At 43.6% G+C, this 16,221-nt stretch overlaps 1 protein-coding gene across 2 annotated transcripts in view; it reads right to left on the reverse strand.

Annotated features, from left to right (window-relative positions):
- Nucleotides 1-3,846: 3,846 nt before the first annotated feature.
- The window catches only part of LOC143787686 (protein kinase C delta type-like), a 57,833-nt gene continuing 45,458 nt past the window's right edge, over nucleotides 3,847-16,221 (reverse strand). For both annotated transcript variants that reach the window (XM_077276617.1, XM_077276618.1), the window contains exons 15-18: nucleotides 14,698-14,836; nucleotides 14,421-14,609; nucleotides 14,195-14,323; nucleotides 3,847-4,424 (exon numbers count right to left, since the gene is read on the reverse strand). In XM_077276617.1, the coding sequence (XP_077132732.1) occupies nucleotides 4,266-4,424; nucleotides 14,195-14,323; nucleotides 14,421-14,609; nucleotides 14,698-14,836 (616 nt within the window). In that variant the 3' untranslated portion in view covers nucleotides 3,847-4,265. The remainder of the gene's footprint in view (nucleotides 4,425-14,194; nucleotides 14,324-14,420; nucleotides 14,610-14,697; nucleotides 14,837-16,221) is intronic.

Raw genomic sequence — 16,221 nt, forward strand, 5'->3', positions numbered from 1 at the left:
CCCTACTCCCCCCACAACTTTCCCCCAATTCCCTATGCCCAACTATTATTATACAGTTAATTAAGATTGGCAAGCTTCAGAAACAAGAATGGATGTTTTTGGCATTAAAATGGGCACTGTAGGTGTTTTCCTGGCCTCCACTCACTGCCGACTATGCTTCCCCATTGACTTGCATTGGGTTTCGTGTTTCGGTCGATCCCCGACTATTAGCGATAATCGGCCGACTGCACTCGACTCGACTCTGGACAAAATCGGGTTTCCCAAAACCCTACTCGATTTTAAAAAAATGAAAGTCGCTCAACCCTAACGGTGAGAGCTACCATGAGTCAGTCCTGTGTCATTCCAACAAAAGCCTCCCGAGACCACTCGTGTGGGGACTTCGCATCCATGCAGGGGACTCACTCACAATTATGTTAAAAAAAACTCTGCCATGGATAAAGAATGGGATCTAAACATTCTTCAAGAGCAACTTCTCCCACGATCCAGAAGGAATTTGGTAACGAGCAATGCTTTTCCAGCTTGATGGAGACAATGACACAAAGCAGAAGGGAGCACTAAGCGACTAAACAAAACATTAAAATCTTGGGAAACTTGACAAATCTCAATCCCATTGAGAACCTGTGCTCAATCGTCAAAAACCAGGTGGAAAAAAATAAAACACAGAAATTGTGATAACCCATTCTTCGCTGAAAAGTCTGGAAAAATAAGGGTCAACATTGGAAATATTAAGTCTTTACATGAATTTAATGTATTTGTCAATAAAAGTTAAAAAAAAAAATCCGAAATGCTGATAATTGTACCTTAGTGACCATAGAAACATCTGAGTAAAAGATCTAAAAACAATGAACAAACTGTGAAAACCAAAATTTGTATCAGGCTCAAAACTTTTGACCACGACTGTACAATGTGCAGCTATCACAATTATAGTACTAGTATCCTTAAATGATTTAAATCAGCACCCGACTGATTCCACTAGGAAAAATTATACAAAAATGTTGCGCAAAATGTAGAATAAAATGGCCTCGTCAACCCCAAAATGCATTTTAAATGGCCAATACAGTGTTGTAAGGAACTTAGCCCTTAAACAACCATACTAACACTGTACCTGATAAAATAATTCATACCCAAATAGGGAGGCTTCAATGCACCCTTTTGGTGGCCAGGAGCCGGGTGCACTGTTACACCTCCTTATTCGCATAGTGGGGCCGTCTCCGGCTTCTGATGGCAGTGCTCACTTCCCAAGGTGAACAATGTCTGAATACTGACTGGCTGCGTGTGTGCAGCCGCACGAGTTCGCCTCCCTGCCTCGTTTCTTCTGACGCCGATCGCTGCACTTCCTGGTGTATTGGTGTTCCGAGCAGCAGTAGGAGGCTGGCAGGAAAATGCACCCGATCATAGCGCATGTATCCAGCCGCGCGCACACCGCCAGCATTCACACAGTGATCACTCTGGGAAGCTAGCACTGTCAATCATAAGCGGAGGAAAAGCACAATATGCAAACGAGAAAGCAAAACGGTGCACCAAACTCTTGGTCACGCCAAGGGTGCACCAAAGCCTCCTCATTTACATACTGTATGAATTAAAAGTTATTTTCCAAGGTACTATAACAGGTACAGTGCTAGTATCTATATATATGAGGCATCGTGATTACTCGCTAATCCCGCCCCCTGCACAGTAGCTCCGCCCCCACACATTACCACACAATCCCGCCCCCACATCACACCACACACAATCCCGCCCCCACATTACCACACACAATCCCGCCCCCCACATTACCACACACAATCCCGCCCCCCCACATTACCACAGATAATTCCGCCCCCCACATTACCACACAATCCCGCCCCCCCAACACATTACCACACACAATCCTGCCCCCCCACATTACCACACACAATCCCGCCCCCCACATTACCACATAATCCCGCCCCCCACATTACCACACACAATCCCGCCCCCCAACACATTACCACACACAATCCTGCCCCCCCACATTACCACACAATCCCTCCCACATTACCACATAATCCCGCCCCCCCACATTACCACACATAATCCCGCCCCCACCACATCACCACACATAATCCCGCCCCACACATTACCACACATAATCCCGCCCCCCACATTACCACACACAATCCCGCTCCCCAACACATTACCACACACAATCCTGCCCCCCCACATTACCACACAATCCCTCCCACATTACCACATAATCCCGCCACCCCACCACATTACCACACATAATCCCGCCCCCACCACATCACCACACATAATCCCGCCCCCCACATTACCACACACAATCCCGCCCCCCCACACCACCACACACAATCCCCCCACCACACTACCACACACAATCCCACCCCCACCACATTACCACACATAATCCCGCCCCCACATTACCACACATAATCCTGCCCCCCACATTACCACATAATCCCGCCCCCCACATTACCACACATAATCCTGCCCCCCACATTACCACATAATCCCGCCCCCCACATTACCACACATAATGCCGCCCCCCCACCACATTACCACACACAATCCCATTCCCCCACATTACCACACATAATTCCACCCCCCCACCACATTACCACATAATCCTGCCCCCCACATTACCACACACAATCCCGCCCACCACAATACCACACATAATCCCGCCCCCACCCCATTACCACACATAATCCCCCCACCACATTACCACATAATCCCGCCCCCCACATTACCACACATAATCCTGCCCCCCACATTACCACACATAATCCCTCCCCCATTACCACACATAATCCCTCCCCCCACCACATTGCCACACATAATCCTGCCCCCACCACATTACCATACATAATCCCCCCCACCACATTACCACACACAATCCCGCCCCCCCACCATATTACCACACATAATCCGGCCCCCCCACATTACCACACGAGGCTCCGTCCCCACACATTACCATACAAGGCTCCGTCCCCACACATTACCACACAAGGCTCCGTCCTCACACATTACCACACAAGGCTTCTTCCTCACACATTACCATACGAGGCTCCGTCCCCACACATTACCACACAAGGCTCCGTCCCCACACATTACCACACAAGGCTCCGTCCTCACACATTACCACACAAGGCTCCGTCCCCACACATTACCACACAAGGCTCCGTCCTCACACATTACCACACAAGGCTTCTTCCTCACACATTACCATACGAGGCTCCGTCCCCACACATTACCACACGAGGCTCTGTCCCCACACATTACCATATGAGGCTCCGTCCCCACACATTACCACACGAGGCTCCGTCCCCACACATTACCATACCATGCTCTCTCCCCACATATTACCACACGAGGCTTCGTCCTCACACATCACCACACGAGGCTCCGTCCTCACACATTACCACACGAGGCTCTGTCCCCACACATTACCACACGAGGCTCTGTCCCCACACATTACCACACGAGGCTCTGTCCCCACACATTACCACACGAATCCAGTTTGCTTTTGATTTTACACTGTGAATAAAATGTATTAGTATTATTCTGATTTTTAATTATTATTGCTATTAACTTCATTTTAAGTTAATTTACCACCTGCGTAAGCGCTATTGAATGTTGTCATTATTTACTTTAGTTTAATCACTAGCAGCGTTAATTAGATAGCAATGAGCATGCCGAGCGTTAGCTGGCTGGTGGTGACATAAGGGCTAAGTCCCCTACAACACTGTATGAGACATTTAAAATGCCTTTTGGGGGTGAGAGACTCCTTTTTCATATATAACCCTTGTTGATGACCAAGCTGTGACAGGATAATAAGATGATGTAAAACATGACCACTTAGACTGGTAAGGTGGATGACCATTTATTTTTTTATGAACAAAGCTGGAGTGGACTGTAAAAAATATTTTAATCCAAGTCACTTAATTGCCCTAACCCTCCTGCCCATCTACACTAAGTTTACCCCCGTAGCAGTATATACAGCAAGATTCATATATATATATCCAATATTTATATTTTTTTTCAACATACAAACTACATTCAAGTACAGTCCCCAGAAGGCATGAAATATTTACGCTTCTAATAAACCATATTTGCAGCTGGAGTGATCCGAATATTAGGAAAAATAATATTATAAAAGGAGCTCGGTGATGGTCGGTCTATTCTACAGGCCGGTATTCGCACTGATGCGACTGGATGTTGTTCCCTTTAGTGTAAAATCTATGACTACAGTTCAGAGGTAAAAAAAAAGGAATGAAGAGCTATGGTCATTTGTCCAGCATTCGGTCCATTTTGGGGTTGATGAATGAGAATCCGTGGAATGCCGCTTGATCCATTGAATCGATAAGATTTTTGTCACTGAAGGACAGTTTTGGTTTCTCACTAAGGAACTCCCGGTCAAAGTTGCTGTGATCATTGGGAGATTTCTACAGAAAGGTAAAAGAAAAACAAAATTTTTCAATTGTATAGGAAAATTTCACAAAAAAAATAAGCAATTCATAATTTACATTTTAAGGCTAAGTTCAGACAGGTGTATTTTCGGTCTATGTGCTGTCCATGTGCGCAGTACACAATGCACAGACCAATGTGAGCCTATGTTTTATTGCAGAAAGGCGCAAGTCTGGCAGCTGCACCTGACACGGACCGTACTTGTAAGTCTGCGGGCGTAACTAGAAAAGCCAGCGCCCCAGAGAAAACTTTTAAATGTCCTTTGTCCATGTGACGTAACTTCCTGATGCCGACTACTAATATGCAGAGCGGTCGAGACAAATACCATATTTTTTTGAACTACAAACCCCACCTTACTAATACACACCACCCCAGATATAGATAATCAAAAAACAGGGAAAAACAACATTTCCTACTCATTAAAATTTCCTGGTGTGTAAGGAGATGGAGGGGTCAATACCACTAATGTTTGTTCTCTAAGATAGGATAGGGAGGGCAGAGCTTACAGTAAGATTCTTTAAGTGTTTCTATGTAGCATGAGCATTTAACGCGCACAGCTCTGCAGTATTCACACTATACATAAAACAGCTCAGCAGCGCACACAAACACTATTGTACACACAGTAGATACACAGCTCTGCTACATACATACACTGTAGATATACACACAGCTTTGCTACATACATACACACAGCTCTGCTACATACACACACACAAACACACATCTCTGCTGCTACATGCACAGACTACTCTTCTGCATGCATGCATACAGTCGTGGTCGAAAAGATTGGCAACCTTGAAATTGTTCCAGAAAATGAAGTGTTTTTCCTAGAAAATTATTGCAATTAACCATGTTTTGTTATACACACACATTTATTTCCTTTGTGTGTATTCAAACAGCACAAAAAAAAAAAAAAAAAAAAAAAGGCAAATTGGACATCATATCACACAAAACCCCTAAAATGGGCTAGACAAAACTGTTGGCACCCTCAACTCAAACGATTGCCCACCCTCTGGAATAAATAACTGCAAGCAATTGCTTCCTATAACCATCAACAAGTTTCTTACACCTCTCAGCTAGAATTTTGGATTACTCTTTTGCAAACCGCTCCAGGTCTCTCATATGTGAAGTCGCCTTCTCCCAACAGTAATTTTAAGTTCTCTCCACAGGTGTTCAGTGGGATTTAGATCCGGACTCATTGCTGCCACTTCAGAACTCTCCAGCACTTTGTTTCTGTCGATTTCTGGGTGCTTCTTCAACTATGGTTTGGGTCATTGTCCTGCTGGAAGACCCATGACCTAGGACGCAAAGCCAGATTTCTGACACTAGGCACTACATTGTGCCCCAAATCCTTTGGTAATCTTCAGATTTCATGATGATTTGTACACAATTAAGGCACCCAGTGCCAGAGGAACAAAACAACCCCAAGACATAGTTGTCTATAGGTACTGGGTAATTTTCTTTGTAAGCCTCATTCCATTTTCAGTAAACAGTAGAATAAAGCGCTTTACCAAAAAGCTGTATCTTGGTCTCATCAGTCCACAAGACACTTTCCCAGAAGGGCTTTCGCCTACTCGCGAACATTTTTGCAAACAGCAGTCTAGCTTTTTTATGTCTCTTTGTCAGTAGTGGGGTCCTCCTGAGTTTTCTGCAATAGTGTTTCATTTCAAATGGCGATGGATAGTTTGCACTGACACTGATGCACCCTGAGCCTGCAGAACAGCTTGAATTTGTTTGGAATTTGATTGGGGCTGCTTAACCATCCAGACTATCCTGCCTTGCAACCTTTCATCAATTTATGTCTGCTGTCCACATCCAGGGAGATAAGCTACAGTGCCATGGGTTGTAAACTTCTTGATTATGTTGCAAACCGTGGACAAAGAAACATCAATATCTCTGGAGATAAACTTGTAAACTTGAGATTGTTGATATTTTTCAACAATTTTGGTTCTCAAGTCCTCAAACAGTTCTCTTCTTCTCTTTCTGTACTTCATGATTAGTGTGGCACACACAGACACACAATGCAAAGATTGAGTAAACTTCTCCCCTTTTTATCTGGTTTCAGGTGTGATTTTCATATTGCCCACATCTGTTACTTGCCACAGGCGAGTTTGAACAAGCATCACATCCATGAAACAAAGTTATTTACCCACACTACTCAGAGTTAGGGATATTTGGCTTTCCTGTGAAGTTTATAGAAAACGTTAAAAAGTCATGCTATAGTGATATTTTTTAACCAACAGCAGCAGTGAGTATATCCCCAAAAATGTCACTGTCTCAATAACGTGCGATGTGGCCTTGAGCGTCAATTACAGCTGACCACGACACCTCCTGCTTCTCACAAGTAAAGTTATGGTCTGCTGAGGCATGGCATCCCACTCTTCTTGAAGGGTGTCCCTCAGGTCATTGAGGTTCTGGGGTACAGGGTTACGAGCCTCTACATGGCAACTCAGCTGGTCCCATAGGTTTTCTATGGGATTCAGGACTGGAGAAAGTGCAGGCAACTCCATTTAAGGCACCCCAGTCTATAGCAGCCATTTCCTACTGACGTGACCTCGACGATCTGGAGCATTGTTGTCCATGAAGATGAAATTAGGCCAGTGTTGTTTGTGCAGATGCCCAATGACTCGATGTTGTTCACGTAATAGGGGTTTGTCACAAAGTGCAGGGCGACACACCTGCCCATACTGTAACACAACCACCACCAAAGGTTCGTCTGGTGACAACAGTGGCCAAGTCATAGCGCTCTCTTTTACGTCTCCAACATCGTTGGCGGCAATCATTTCTGCTCAGTATGATTAGACTTTCATCAGTGAACAGCCCTGAAGACTATTGGTCCCTCGTCTAGTGTAGATCCTTGATTGCCCATGGAAGACAATGACTCCTGTGCCTACTGGTGTGGTCAGGTACCTTGCAGGTCATACTGATGTAAACAGTTTTGAATGGTCTAACGTGACACTTGGGAGTCTCTTGCCTCCCTTACATGTGCCTGGAGTTGTGTGGGATTAATCATCTGGTTCTGAAGGGCATTGTTCACAATGAAGCGGTCATCAGTGTGGCATGTGGCCAAAGTACGCCCACTTCTCTGCCTTTCTGTGACTCTTCTAGTCTCTCTCTTTCTCTGTTGCACCCAGCAGATGACTGACATTCTAAGTCCAGTGGCCACTTCCGTCTTAGAATGTCCTACTTGAAGCCTCACAATGGCGAGGTCCTGTAGATCAATTGTTGGGTGTCGTCTTGGTCTCATGATGAGGAGGACTGTTTAATACCAATTCTAATTCAGTTTTTATGCAATACACACTGCTCTGTTGCACACATATACAGCTCTGGCAAAAATTAAAGAGATCAGTGCAAAATTTTCAGTTTGTCTGATTTTTTTCTTCATAGGTATATTTTTGAGTAAAATGTAAATTATTCTTTTATTCTATAAACTACTGACAACATGTCTCCGAAGTTCCAAGCAATAAATTTTGTATTTATTTTTTGGAAAATGAGAAATGGTCAAAATAACAAAAAAATGCATTGCTTGCAGACCTCAAATAATGCAAAACAAAAGTTCTTAATCATTTACACACAACAATACTAATGTTTTAACTCAGGAAGAGTTCAGAAATCAATATTTTGTGCAATAACCATGATTTTTAGTTTCAATATTTTTTATTTTCAATAACATAGCCATTGAACAACAGTTTCCCTTACAAGGGAGTTCAATAAGCATTAAATCTGAACAAAGTGGAAAAACCATACATATATTAAACTCAAATTCAAAGATACAAATATGACAAGACAAGAACATGGGGAGACATAAAAGAGGGAAAATGGGGAGGGGAATGAGATACTGCACTTTATTTCGTGATAAGCTGTAGTATATTTACCAGACAAGGTTATACTATGTTCCATTTTATGAGTTCCGCCTCCTACCTCCCTGCATCCCACCCAACGCCGGCTCAACCCCAGTGTTATTAGAATCTCTCACAGGGTAATAGAGTGTCAAATAGATAAAGTCAAGGTTTGTTCAAGATTTAAGTTCGTGTTGAGATCCATCCACGGTTTCCAAATCTGGTAGAAGGCCTCCCACAGATCCTCCCTAGTCGCATGTATACGTTCATATAAGAGGATTGAATTCATTTTATCCCTAACTGTCTGGACAGAGAGAAACGGCGACCTCCAGCTGGTAGCTATATGAAGCTTAGCGGCCATAAGCAGCTGGCCTATCAGCCTGTGGAACTTATTAGTAAATCCCGGGTATTTGGCTCCCAGGAGAAATGTGGCTGGGTCAGGTTGTACTGCTCCGCCACACATTTTTCCAATTATTAATCCTACTTCCTGCCACATAGCCGAGGCAATCGGGCATTCCCACCAAATATGCTTCATATCTCCCACTGCGCCACATCCTCTAAAGCATTTATCTGAAATGTTGGGGTATATAGCGTGAAGTTTACTTGGAACTTGATATGTTCTGTGTAAGACCTTAATGGATGTCTCTGCCAGGGAGGCTTGATGACTACCCCTGGAAACTGTGTCACAGCATCGTCTCCAATTTTCCAAAGTTAATTGGATACCCAGATCTTCCTCCCACTGTTTCATGTAATGCAATTTGTCAACTCCATGTGTAGTATTGAGGGATCCGTATAGCAGAGAAATAGTTCCCCTTCCCAGTGGGTCATCCATGCATCTCTGCTCAAAGCCAGTCGCGCGAAAAGGGATTTTCGGTTGTAGAGACTGTTCCGCAAAATGGAAAACCTGATAGATACGAAAGGTTTCGTTGATGGGTGGATTGTACTTATGGAGAAATTCTTGTCTAGATAAAATTATATTAAAAGGTGAGCAGAGGTGCTTTAGAGTAGTAATTCCGTTAACTTTCCACCAAGTAAAAGAACGTGGGTCAAGCCCTGGTGGGAACATGGGGTTGCAGAAGAGGGGGGTCAGCGGGGCGGACTCAGATTGGAGTTTAAATTTAAATCTTTCCTTCCTCCAAAGGATCAGGGAGTGTGCTGTGAAAGGTGTTGTAATGTGTAGACCTTTTGGTAGTTTTTGTGTGGACCACATAAGGCCCGGCAGGGAAAACGGAAGTAAGAGGGACGATTCCAGGTCAACCCATCTCGGAGCACGGTTGGCAGCGCAGGCATTAGCCAATTGGGCCAACTGAGCCGATTTGTAGTACAGTGTGAAGTTAGGCATGGAGAGCCCCCCCAGTCTTCTATGTATGAACATAGGTTTTTGACGGATTCTGGGTTTTTTCCCCTGCCAAATAAATTTTGAAATCATAGAGTGAACCTCGTGTAGGGTCTCATGGGGCAACGGTATGGGGAGAGAGCGGAATAAATACAGAAATCTAGGCAAAGAGACCATTTTAATTGCATGCAATCTGCCCAACCAGGTCAACTTCATGGCAGACCATCTAGTTAAGTCAGCTCGAAGATTTTTTATTAATGGGAGATAATTCCACTTAAATAAGGTTGACTTATGAGAGGTGAGGTTAACACCGAGATAAGTTATATAATGTTCATTTTTTGTAAATTTGAACTGGGAGATAATATTTGTTTGCATGTCCTTAGTGGTATTAAGAAATAGGGCTTCGGATTTGTCAACATTAATTTTGAGTCCTGAGATCGACTCAAATCTACGTAGAACTGAAAATAAATTTGGGAGAGTGGTGAGTGGGCTGGATAGAGTCAATAGTAAATCATCCGCAAATAAGCTTGCCTTGTATTGTGCGCCAAGTCCCACAGGTCCAAGTATGTTCGGGTTGAGCAATAACCATGATTTTTAATCACAGCTTTCATGAGTCTTGGCATGCTTTCCACCAGTCTTTCACACTGATTGTGGGTGACCTTATGCCACTCCTGGTACAAAAATGTAAGCAGTTCTTCTTTCTTTGATGGCTTGTGACTATCCATCTTCCTCTTAATTACATTCCAGAGGTTTTCAATGGGGTTCAGGTCTGGAGATTGGGCTGGCCATGACAGAGATTTGATGTGGTGGTCCTTCATCCGCACCTTGATTGACCTAGCTGTGTGGCATGGCGCATTGTCCTGCTGCAAAAACCAGTCCTCAGAGTTGGGGAACATTGCCTGAGCAGAAGGAATCAACTGTTTTTCCAGGATAACCTTGTATGCGGCTTGATTCATACGTCATTCCCAAAGATTAACCTGCCCAATTCCAGCCTTGCTGAAGCCATCCCCAGATTATCATCGATCCTCCACCAAATTTCACAGTGGGTGCAAGACACTCTGGTTTGTACACCTCTCCAAGTCTCCGTGTAACCATTAGATGACCAGGTGTTTTGCAAAGCTGAAAATTAGACTCAGAGAAGATTACCTTACTCCAGTCCTCTATGGTCCACTCCTTATGGACTTTGGCAAACTTCAGCCTGGCTCTCCTTTGCTTCTCATTGATGAAAGGCTTTTTTATCTTGCTTTACATAACTTGAGTCCTGACTCTAGGAACCTGTTATGTACTGTTCTTGCCGTGCACTTCACCCCAGCTGCCATTTGCCATTCCTTTTGTAGGTCACTTGATGTCATCCTGCAGTTGCTGATGACGGTCATCCAGGACAGCGGAGAGTCGTTTTCGCCCTCTGCCGGTCTGTAGCTTTGTTGTCCCCAATGTCTGCTGCTTGACCTTGTTGTAATGGACTGCCGTCTTAGAAATTTTAAGGATGGAGGCAACATGACACTCACTGTGTCCCTCTGCTAGTAAAGCCAGAATTGAGCCTTTCTTTTCCTCTTTTCAACTCCTTTGACATGGTTAAAAGTTATTTTTTCATTCCTATTACTTTTGGGATATTACTAGCACTTGTTTTGCCATCCAGCTTGTCCTATTGCAAGAGGATTGTGAACACCGCAGCACATTTTTTATACTTTCCTTAGTTACATAAGATTTGGTTCAGGTGATCACCTAATCAGAAGCACATTAAATAGAATGAGGTGTACTCTGGTTGGAATTCAACTGACACTGGTATGGAATGGCTGTCAGACATGTAGAGAAGCTGATTTTTATAAAACTGTGCAGTGGTCTCTTTAATTTTTGCCAGAGCTGTACATGTACATATAAACATACACATAGAGTGCTATTACATATACCACATATACACTGCTTTGTTGCTTAACCCCTTAACGGCCGCCGACAAGCCCATTAATGGCGGCAGTAAAGGGTACCTCAGAACCACTTTTTAACGGCGCTGAGAAATAAATGTATAGCGCCCCCCAGAATTGGAATTTCTCCAGGGTCTCGGTTACCGGGGTAGCTGAGACCCCAGAGAACATGATTCGGGTCGGTTTTTATCAACCCCAGTGTTGCGATTGCCGTTATTAATGGTATAACGGCGACTGCAAAAAAAAAAAGCCCAATTTCCCATTTAATTTCTCTCTCCTTTGATGTGATCGCCCATCAGAGGAGAGAGAAATGGGGTCCCCCGATCCCCCACCGATACCTCCAATGTCCCTGCATCCCCCCGTGAAGTCCCCTGGGCCGCCGGCTTCTTCTTCCAGGAAGAAAATGGTGGGCACATGCGCAGTGCGCCCGCCGAGATCTGCCGTCCGGCACCCAGCAACACAAGGAAATTTTTCCCCATTGAAAAAGCTTACGCGAAACGTGCGTCTGGGGTCGGCCCCTGGGAATTCTGTGGTCTGTGCACTGGCACTTTACAACAGGGGTAAGTGTATGCAACTGTTAAAACTTTGGTACAGGCAGTATATTTACTTTATGCCCCTGCTTTCCACATTATCAGTTTATAATTAATGGTAGATCCTCTCAGCACAAGCACTTTATGATTGTTGCAATATTACTACATTTGCACTAGAACAGTATATGTTTACATGATCTTCCAATACTGTATACTTATGTAATTTGTGGAACTGCCTCTTACCCCAACCCCTTACTCCCAGGGCTTCTATTGTGGATCCTATCTTTTCCTTCCTCAATTTTTGTGTGTAAGATTATGTATGTTACTTATCATTGTATCAATAAAATCATGTTTAATTTTTGAAGTCAGCTAGGGCTAAAGCTAGGGTTAGGGTTGGGCTAAAGTTAGAGTTGGGTTAGGGTTGTGGTTGAGATTACGGTTAAGGTTGGGATTAGGGTTAGGGGTGTGTTGGAATTAGGGTTGGAGTTAGACTTGGTGGGTTTTCGCTGTTTAGGCACATCAGGGGGTCTCCAAACGTGACATGGCGCCACCATTCATTCCAGCCAATTTTGCATTAAAAAAGTCAAACAGTGCTCCCTCCCTTCCGAGCCCTGCCATGTGTCCAAACAATGGCTTTACCCCACATACGGGGTATTGGCGTACTCAGGAGAAAAGGGACCACAAAATTTGCTGTGCAATTTCTCCAGATACCCTTGTGAAAATAAAAAAAAAAATTGGTTCCAAAGTAAATTTTTTGAGAAAAAAGTAAAAATGCTCATTTTTTTCCTTCCACGTTGCTTTAGTACTCGTGAAGCACCTGAAGGGTTAATAAACTTCTTGAATGTGGTATTGAGCACCTTGAGGGGTGCAGTTTTTAGAATGGTGTCACTTTTGGGTATTTTCTGTTATATTGACCTCCCAAACTCACCTCAAATGTGAGGTGGTCCCTAAAAAAATGGTTTTGTAAATTTTGTTGGAAAAATGAGAAATCGCTGGTCAACTTTTAACCCTTATAACTTCCTAACAAAAAAAAATATGTTTCCAAAATTGTGCTGATGTAAAGTTGACATGTGGGAAATGTTATTTATTAACTATTAAGTTTGAAAATTGCTAAATTTTCGCCAAATTTCCGTTGTTTTCATAAATAAACACAAGTTATATTGAAGAACTGTTACCACTAACATGAAGTACAATATGTCAAGAAATAACAGTCTCAGAATCAGTGGGATCCGTTGAAGCGTTCCAGAGCTATAACCTCATAAATTGACAGTGGTCAGAATTGTAAAAATTGGTTCGGTCATTAAGTACCAAGTTGTTCACTTGTAGTTCAGGTGCCTGATGTAAAGTTGTTCTTTAATTTTCGCTCTTGCAGCTGATCACATGCCTGAGACATGATGGATAGTCCTATAACTAGATTAAACCTTAGCAAATTCTGTTCTCCTCTTCCAGTGCTCGGCTTTGGAGGTGGGAGAGAGACGTGTGCGGCTATCTACTGCCCAAGTCGGTTTGTCCCACCCCTGCACCTGCCGTCCCGGACCCCTGCTGCTATGGCTACAGTTCCACCCCTAAGCATGTCCTACATTGGAAGGCCATTAAAGTAAATGAGGCTACGCTGTAATGCCACACACAATCTTTATATTTAGAGGATCAGTGTTTTAGGGAATATAGTAGCTACATGTACTTAACATCTCCAAAAAACATGCAATACCTCAATGCATGGACAAACCTACATCAACTACATACATAAACAGTGAGCGCCAGTCTTGGGCATAAAATGTGCCTTAAAATTATTTAAAGATTTATAAGATTTGAGAAGACAACTGTGCATGGTTTACAGAGAGGGAGTTATTAATAAGAAAAAAAATGGTGCAAATTCTGGAACAAATCTATACCTGTTAATAGCATTAAAAATGTGTAGAAAATAACCATCAGAATACGGCACAAATCTGTCATTATTAACTGGAGTCAACAACCAGACCCCACTGGAGGGCAGAGTCCAATAGATGATAGGTGTCTATGGTGACATTAGTGGTGAAACATTTTTGCTACATCAGAACATATCATTTATATAAGACCCAACATACAAGGGTGTAGAGACCCTCAAAGGACTGAAGCACCTACCACTTTAGGCTTGAAAGGCGGTTCCACTTCTTTTTTTTCCAAAGCAGTCCAGTTGATAGTCTTGAAGAATGGATGTAGTTTGATGTTCCCGGTCACACCAAGTCTTCTTGTGGGGTCTCTATCAAACAGCTTAGCGAGAAAAACAAACCACAATGAGCAATTAAATGGCAGGTGCTAAACAGAAGATGTCCCCAATGTAGCTGGAAGTAATGAGAGACATCTTTACCTTTTCTAGGAGGTCTTTGGATTCTTTGGTGATCCAGCGTGGATAGTGTGGAGTGTCTACTCGAATTGACTCAAACAGTTCATCCTCATCGTCGCCATGGAAGGGCGATTGTCCTATCAACATCTCGTACAGCAGGACGCCAAAGGACCACCAGTCTACAGAAAACGTGTACTTGTGCCCCTGCAGAATCTGTAGGGTTACAACGCATGATACTTTATCACATATTTGCTGTGCTACTGTATACACCGAGTACAACAATCACCGTCAGCGATCTCACCTCTGGAGCGATGTAATCTGGGGTCCCGCAGAACGTGCTGGCTTTATTATCGGCAAATACATTTTCTTTGCACATTCCAAAATCTGCAATCTTGATGTGGCCATCCTTGTCCAACATTACATTGTCCAACTTCAGATCCCTATATTAAACAAAAATAAATGTTGCAGGGGTCCCAAAATGAATATTTATAATAATAGGAAATGAGGCTGATGGACACATGAGGAACCACCGCTGCAGCCAACCAACTGCTAACTGTGTCACTTAAACCCTGTTCACATTTACATTTCATATCTGGGAAACAAAAAACATTATCTATACGGGTTTACTCACCAAGAGATGCCAAAAGAGTGTACCCTTGCCAATCACTTTTCATAAACGTACAGAAAAAAGTGTAGCTGAATGTACAAATACATCTCGCAAAAAATCCTACATCCTGAATACCATGCATTATGCTTTTTTTAACCCATTATGGAAGCCCTTTTGTAATATCGGAGATATACATTGGGGAAACCTTCCTGACACAAAGCTTACGTGTAATGTGAACAGAGCCTTAGTATTTAGCTAGACTAAGGTGCCTGCATCCCCCCAGCAATAATTACAGTCAAATCTATTTTGTGGCGTTCTAAAATATTTAAAGAAAACCTGTCAGCTAATTCATGCTGCTCAAAACACAGGCAACATTAATCAGACACTGGCTGCGTTATTGCAGCCATGTAGGTTTTACTCTCAGATGACTTGTCCGAGGTAAGTCCTCAACGGCTTCTTCCCGCCCTGCTCCCAATAACTGACAGGTGTCTCCTTATAAACACATGCCTATCAAATATAGGGATCACCGCGGGGTGAAGCCCTTGGACTAGTCATCAATTTTGTATAGTCCCCGAATGGCCTGTCAAAGAATGTTTTCTCTGAAATGCCCCAGTGTTACCGCGAAAAACATACACGGCTGCTATAATGAAGGCAGATTCCAATTCACGATGCCCCAGAATTAGTTGACAGGTTCCCTCTACACGTTTCATAATGAAAACCGGCCATAATCCCACCCAACTAAGGCTACTTTCACACATCAGGTTTTCGCCATCAGGCTAAATCCGGCTAATTTTCAAAAAACCGGATCAGGCAAATGTTGCCGCCGGATCAGGTTTTTTTCCCATAGACTTGTATTAGTGCCGGATTGCGCCGGATGACATTGCGTTTCGTCCGGTTTTTGCCGGATCCGGCAAATCTGCCGCTTCCGGTTTCTTGAAAAAACGTCCTTTGCAACGTTTTTTGTCTCCGGTGAAAAAGCCTGAAGCGCCGGATCCGGTGCTTCCGGCTGTTTGCTACAATGAAAGCCTATGGGAGCCGGAAGGTGCCGGATCCTGCAGCCTGATCCGGTTTTTTAAACTGAGCATGCTCCAAATTTTTTTTTTATACAATAATCTAGATAGGCTAGCCCGATCCGTCAAAAAAACAGATCCGTCGCATCAGTTTTTCAAAATCTGAGCCGGATCCAGTTCTTCCAGCATTCGCCTCTAGCTCCGCCTA

Source organism: Ranitomeya variabilis, chromosome 8 (genome assembly GCF_051348905.1).
Source record: "Ranitomeya variabilis isolate aRanVar5 chromosome 8, aRanVar5.hap1, whole genome shotgun sequence".
Lineage (NCBI taxonomy): Eukaryota > Metazoa > Chordata > Amphibia > Anura > Dendrobatidae > Ranitomeya > Ranitomeya variabilis.